The sequence below is a fragment of the Otolemur garnettii genome, unplaced genomic scaffold (genome assembly GCF_000181295.1).
Source record: "Otolemur garnettii isolate 467f Iridium unplaced genomic scaffold, OtoGar3 scaffold00010, whole genome shotgun sequence".
Classification (NCBI taxonomy): Eukaryota; Metazoa; Chordata; class Mammalia; order Primates; family Galagidae; genus Otolemur; species Otolemur garnettii.
In genome coordinates, this window is record NW_003852405.1 from 35,844,870 (window position 1) to 35,851,330 (window position 6,461).

The window sequence follows — 6,461 nt, forward strand, 5'->3', positions numbered from 1 at the left end:
CCGATTGAATTAAGGTGATCAGAGGTTGTTAACGCTTCCAGTCCCCTGTCAGAAGCAAACAAAACCATCTCTGGAAAAGGCAATATCATCTCCAGCCTCAAATATCATTAGTTTTTTTACATACGATGTATGACACTCAGTGAAGAATAACTGGGCACATGAAGAAATGTGACATTAGGTGGCGCCTGTGGCTCAAAAGGGTAGGGCGCCAGCCCCATATGCCGGAGGTGGAGGGTTCAAACCCAGCCCCGCCAAAAAAAAAAGGACATGTGACATTGTAACAACACAAAAGAGAGACCAGAAGCAGGAGGAAATAGATTCACATACAGAAGATCTATACGTTTCAGACATAAAGCTTAAAGTAGTTGTGCTCACAGCATTTAAAAATATAAAATCACACATGAACATTTTGGCAAAGATCCAGAAACTTTCAAAACCAAATGGATAGTTTAGAGCTAAAAGAGTAAAATACCTGAAATTGAGAAGTCAATGGATTTGTTTAGCAGCAGATCGGACAGAGCTGAGGAAAAAGCAGATCAACTAGAAACAATCAAAGGAAAATACCACAGGAACTGAGCATGAAGATTAAGGGATAGAGTAAGCGGGGGAAAAAAAGACAGATGCAGGGATATGGCAGGAAAGTCTCAGATCTGAATTTCCAGGAGAAAGGACAGACAATAGAGCATCAGTAAGATTTCAAGAGATAATGGCTCAAATTTTCCATAACTGATATCAATTCATGTTATCAATTCACAGACCCAAGAAATATTCCAAAATACGAACAGAACTACACTTGGGATATAGCTTTAGAACTGCCAGAGCAAAACAGAAAAACTGCTTTCAAGAAAACGGAAACAAGATGACACTTAGTAAAAACTCGTAAGTTACAGAGGAGATTGAGCTGTTGAAATGGGTAAGTTCAATCATCTATTTATTTATTTACTTCCTTACCTAGAGTCTTTCTCTGTTGCCCAGGCTAGAGTGCTGTGGTGTCAGCCTAGCTCACAGCAACCTCAAATTCCTGGGCTCAAGTGATCCTCCTGCCCCAGCCTCCTGAGTAGCTAGGACCACAGAGGCCTGCCACAATACCGGATAATTTCTCTAGTTTTAGTAGAGACAGAGTCTCACTTTGCTCAAGCTGGTATCAAATCCTGACCTCAAGAGATCCTCCTGCCTTGGTCTCCCAGAGTGTTGGGATTACATACATGTGCCACTGCAGCCAGCTATTTTCACTTTACTAATTTTTCTCTCTTTGTGGGCAACTCTTCCCTGGCATTTTAGTAGACGGGTGTGGCTGAGAGAGACTGGGAGTAGGGCCAGGGAAGTATTGTTCATGCTCAGAACCATTAAGAAGGTTGAAGAGGAACTGTGAGTTCAGCACTCATTTGTGTTGTTTTGTGAACATCTGATCTTTTACTTCCAATTTCTGTGTGACGACACTCCAAGGTGACCAGCCTGGAAAGACCCTACTCACCCGTCCCATTCTCCTCCCACCACTCTCTTCCTCAAGGTGAGAGTTGGGTTCGGTTGGCTGGTGCAGTCTTGGGAGTCTAGGGCGTAAGTATTCACTTGCACAGACCTCATCAAAAGGAAAGTTTCCAAAGAAATATTCTGGCTCATTTAATCAGCAGAATATGCTGGCAGCTTTTCAGAGCCATAATTAGTGCTACTCTACAAATCCTCTGTGCCTCCTGAGAAGAGGTCTCTTCTGGTTCCTACAGAAGCGTTTGTCCCTTGATCCCAGAGGACTCTGTCAACTCCAGTAAAATCTCCACAGGATTTCTAAGCATTAATTAGAAAGGGAAGCACCTTCCATTCCTTCACAGGCTAGGGATATGGTAAACCTGTGAAGAAATGGAAAAGACTTCCCTTTCTAATTAATACTAGGGATGGAAGGTGGAGGAGCTGGGAGACCCAAGGAAAGGCTTCATCCTGGCCTGTGCCTGCCTGGCTGGGCCGCCCTGAGCAGGTGCAGTCTTCTGGGGATGGGGCGCTGAGTCCTTCTTCCTGCATCTGAACCCCAGCTCTGCAACTTTCTAGCTGTGTAATCTTGACCAAATCACGCTACCTACCTAAGAAATGAGGTAATTCGTCCACAGATGATTTCTGGAAGAGGTTCCAACTCAACTACTTTTCATTCATAGATTCCCTCTGGGCTCGGGCTCTCTTGGGGTTGCTTTTCTGTCTGGAATGCTTTTTCCCCAGGAGCGTCCTTTCCTCCCTCCCAGGTTTGTCCCAGGTGACGCCACACATCCTCTATGAAATCCTTCCTCATTCCTCCAACCCCTGAAAATTGGAAGAAAACTCCCAACACTGTTTTTCCATCATAAATCCATGGCTAGCTAATTGTTAAAAGGCACTGAGAAACCAGTGCCATTATTACACCTGCTCCATTATTTAAGAAAAATGAAACTAGATCAATGCTTACCACACACAGAGTTGAAGACTTAATTCTGAAAGATGAGACTAAAGTTAATCCCCCAAGTAGGAGAATTTGTTTGTTGGCACAGAGATAGGAAAACAACTTCACCAGTGTGGCATCTCCCTGAAAGGAAGGTGAGGAGCCAGCTTGGGCCCTGTGTACTATTCCATTTCTCCTAGACAGATAAAAAATAAAAATAAAGGATGAGAAACACTTCTGAAGCTCAAGGACTCACACCCCTAGAAAATGGACATTTATTTTTATTTTATTTTATTTTATTTTATTTGAGATAGAGCCTCAAGCTGTCGCCCTGGGCAGAGTGCTGTGGCATCACAGCTCACAGCAGCCTCCAACTCCTGGGCTCAAGTGATTCTCACACAACCCATTAAAGAGAGGGCGAAAGACGTGGACGGAGGCTTTTCAAAAGAAGTGGAGCAAAACCCCCACTTCCTAGGTGGGCTGCACACAGTGACTTCCTCTGATGAGGTGGAGAGCAGGAGAGCAACTCTGCAGTGGAGAAGCTGGAAGACCCTCAGCCAGGTTGTGGAGGTCAGGGTCAACATGTTGATGGCAGGCACCCTGGATGTGCCATAATGCATACAGCACATTTTAAAATTTTTTTAGATTTCCGATTAATATGAGGGCACAGATAATTAGGTTACATTGTTTGTGTCCCTACGAGAAGACAGACAAATGGCCAACAAACACATGGAGAAAGGAACACAGTGCTGGGCTTCTGGGGTCTTCCTCCCAGAGACCTATAACCTTGGCCTAATCATGATTTTTTTTTTTTTTTAAGTCAGACAGGTTGTGATCAAGGAGTGCCCTACAAAGTACCTAAAGACCATTCCTCAAAACTGCCGTGGAAACCAAGGAAGCCCTGGGAGGCTGTCGTACCCAGAGGAGCCCGAGCAGGTGCGACAGCTGCGTGTAATTGGGTGAGACTGCGGATCACAAAAAGGACACGCACATCTCCACAAACTGAGACGTGCATGAACTATGGCTTTATTAATTACAACAACTCTAAGAAAAAAGGTCGCCAAAGCAGGCATTGTGTGTACTAGGTACTGCTGGGTTGTAAACGTGTTGACATTATTCATCACCACAACCCTACATTGTACCAGCTCATATTATTAGGACAGAAGGCAGCCAGGTGTATTTATAGGCGAAAAGGAAGACTGTAATTGACAATGAGAGAAAAAGTGATAGGTTGGGGGGGATGATTGCTAAGTGTGGCTCTAAGGTTAGTCCTGAGCCAGTCTCTGCACTGGCATCATCTGAGGGAGCTTGTTAAACTCCGGCACCCCCTCCTTCAGGTCCCACATTCTGATTCTGTAGATGTGGGAGAGGTTTGTTTTTTTTTTTTTTTTTTTTTTTTTTTTTTTTGCAGTTTTTGGCCAGGGTTGGGTTTGAACCTGCCACCTCCAGCATATGGGGCTGGCGCCCTACCCCTTTGAGCCACAGGCGCCACCGAGGACAGGTGTTTTTAACAAGAATTCCAGAAGATTCCAACAAGAATTCCAGAAGATTCCAACTTGGGTGAGCCTAGGACCACAGGTTGAAAAACAATCCAGGGTTCAGAGGAAGCTATTGATCTTGGATGGAGCTGGAGCCTGGTCGGGCGCCAGGAGCTGCTGAGTTTTATCTGGCGGTCCCATTTCCCTACGTGATCCCTCTGGCAGCAGGGAGCTATTTAGAGCAGCAGAAGGCAGACAGGTTGGGAAGAGATCGGGTTTGAGCCAGAGGAGACACTTAAGTGGGAAAAGGGAAGGGATTTTTATGCAACTCTGATCCAAAGTCAAAAGCTGTAAAGAAGATTCTCTTTTCCTTCTGAAGGATGGGAACACAACTGCCGTTAGTTTTCTGCAGTTTTTAAAAGGGAGTAGGGGAAGTTTCGGCAAACTGAAAGAAAGCAGAATCCCCAAATAATAACTAGGAAGGTCCAACACCCTGCAGAGGTCTCTAGTGGAAGGCAGCGTGGTCTGAAATACGTGCTCGAGGACTGACGCTACTATCCCTCCGCCCCTCTGCCACTAACCTCTCCGCGCCCAGGCGCCTCACCCGTGAAACGCCAGAGCGGCGGCCTCCTGCTCCCGCAGGGTGGTAAGATCTAACAGTTGGCACGTGTGAATGTTTCCAGCACCGCCTAGTTCACTCACCCCAACTCCACAGATGGCCCCCTGCTTGAGTGTTGTGCTGTCGCGTTGCAAAGGTGGTTTCACACTAATCATCCAACCTTACTTCAAATCTAAATACTTTGTCTCCATTTTACAGATAAAGAAACCAAATGTAAGAGGAAAAGACGTTGTTTGCTTGAGTTCATACAATTAGTCTGTGACCGAACGGGAAATAGACACCAGGTCCCTAAAATCCAGCTGTGTTTTCTGAGTGTCTGTCATGCGCCAGGGACCGAGGGAGGTGTTTTTAACACATCAGCACGCGCCGGTACCACCCCGCTGCCAGGTGAAGAAACTGAGGAGAGAGTCAAAGGGCAAATGAGAAATGGTGCTTCCGCCCTGCGGACAGCACCTGTGCGCCCTGATACAGTTGGGATACTCGTTCCCTCTGAATCTCAGGTGCAAATTTCATCCCCTGTCTTGGGGTGCGGCCAGGTGAGAGGCGTCTGTGCTGTGGGAAAGAGTCCCAGGGAACGTCTTGGTGTCCCCTGCGTGAGTTCTCACTTAGTACTAGTACTTAGTCCTCACTCACACAGTACTTAGCACTTAGGCCTCACTCACTCACTCACTACTTAGTACTTAGTCCCCACTCAGTGCCTAGCACTTAACTTGAAAGTGGCTGTTTAAGGGAGCCTGGCACCACCTCCTTATCTTCCTCCTCCTCTGGCCACCAGACTCCCCTGCTCCCCCTTTGCCATCCACCGCCATTGGGAGCCCCTGAACCCTCACCGAAAGCAGTCACTGTTGTGGTGCTTCCTGTACAACCTGCATGCAGAACCCAGAGTCAAATAGACGTCTTTTTAAATCACCCACCTCGGGATGCCTTCCAGCAGTGCGAAGCGGACCAACCCTCCCCGCCCCCAGCCTCTAGCTGCCTCCGCGGGTGCTGCGTACTGGCGCTTTCTAGCACCCAGGAGGGATCAGAGACAAAAGAACTCAGTCTGGTCCAAGAAACGCATAACAGGTTTGTGGAGAATAGAAACCAAGTCTGCACCTGGCTTCAAGATGAGATGAAAAGGTACATGAGCGTCCTCCCAGCCGAGGTGCCCTGTGCAGGTGAGGCTGGCCTGGGGAGCAGCGTTGGGGGTGTGCATGAGGGGGCCAAGGCGGGCATGGTGAGGGATGGGGCCGCACAGTAGGGCCTCCCGGGAACAGCCAGTGATTAAGCCAGTATGTGCAGAAGCCTTCTGGAAGGTCAGATTCAAAAGAGAATTTGAAATCTGTTTGCAAGGAGCTGGGAGTCTGAAGCTAAAGGATTTGAATGAACCTCATTTTATAAGCAACAGGAAGCCATCAGATTTGGGTTGCTTTTGCTTTTTTGCAAATAATTTTTCAAATTACTTTACTTTGAGATAATTGAAGGGTCTTATGTAGTTGTAGGAAATCAGAGAGAGGTACGTTTTACCCAGTTTTCCCACAGCAATATCTTGAAAACTACAGTCAGACCAGACCATTAACACTGAGACAATACACTGATCTTACTCAGGTTCCCCAGTTTCACTTGTGCTATTTTGTGTATGTATTCAACTCTGTGAAACTTTGTACAGATGCAGGTTGGTGTACCTACAACCACTTTTGAGACACAGAGCAGATCCATCAGCAGTGATCTCTCTTATTCTGGAGGTGGATTCAAACCCGGCCCCAGACCAAAAAAAAAGTAATGGTCTTTCTGAAAGAGGCGAGTAGGATATCACTGTGGTTTTAATTTGCATTTCCCTGATGGTTAGCAATATTGAAACTGCTCTAGTTTTGTATGTTTGGCCATAAATCAACAATATGAATCTTATTTATCAAAGACTTGCATAAAGATTATTTTGTTTTAGGCTGGTATAGGGCACCTGCAATGACCATGTTAGCTTCTC

General features: G+C 46.3%; 2 protein-coding genes across 7 annotated transcripts in view; both read left to right on the forward strand.

The window, feature by feature from the left end:
- Nucleotides 1-968, forward strand: part of WLS (wntless Wnt ligand secretion mediator) — a 137,522-nt gene extending 136,554 nt beyond the window's left edge. The window contains exon 12 of the mRNA XM_023509774.1: nt 757-968. Coding sequence (XP_023365542.1) covers nt 757-863 — 107 coding nt within the window. The 3' untranslated portion in view covers nt 864-968. The remainder of the gene's footprint in view (nt 1-756) is intronic.
- A 183-nt stretch (nt 969-1,151) lies between these two features.
- Nucleotides 1,152-6,461, forward strand: part of DIRAS3 (DIRAS family GTPase 3) — an 8,111-nt gene continuing 2,801 nt past the window's right edge. Inside the window, exons 1-6 of one of the 6 annotated variants that reach the window (XM_023509942.1) lie at nt 1,152-1,510; nt 1,888-2,084; nt 2,716-2,971; nt 3,222-3,337; nt 4,697-4,885; nt 5,274-5,655. The gene's annotated coding sequence lies outside the window, so the exon portion shown is untranslated. Of the gene's footprint in view, nt 1,511-1,887; nt 2,085-2,715; nt 2,972-3,221; nt 3,361-3,841; nt 3,962-4,696; nt 4,886-5,273; nt 5,656-6,461 lie in introns of those variants that run through there. The other 5 variants (XM_023509941.1, XM_023509940.1, XM_023509943.1 and 2 more) reach the window with 5 other exon arrangements.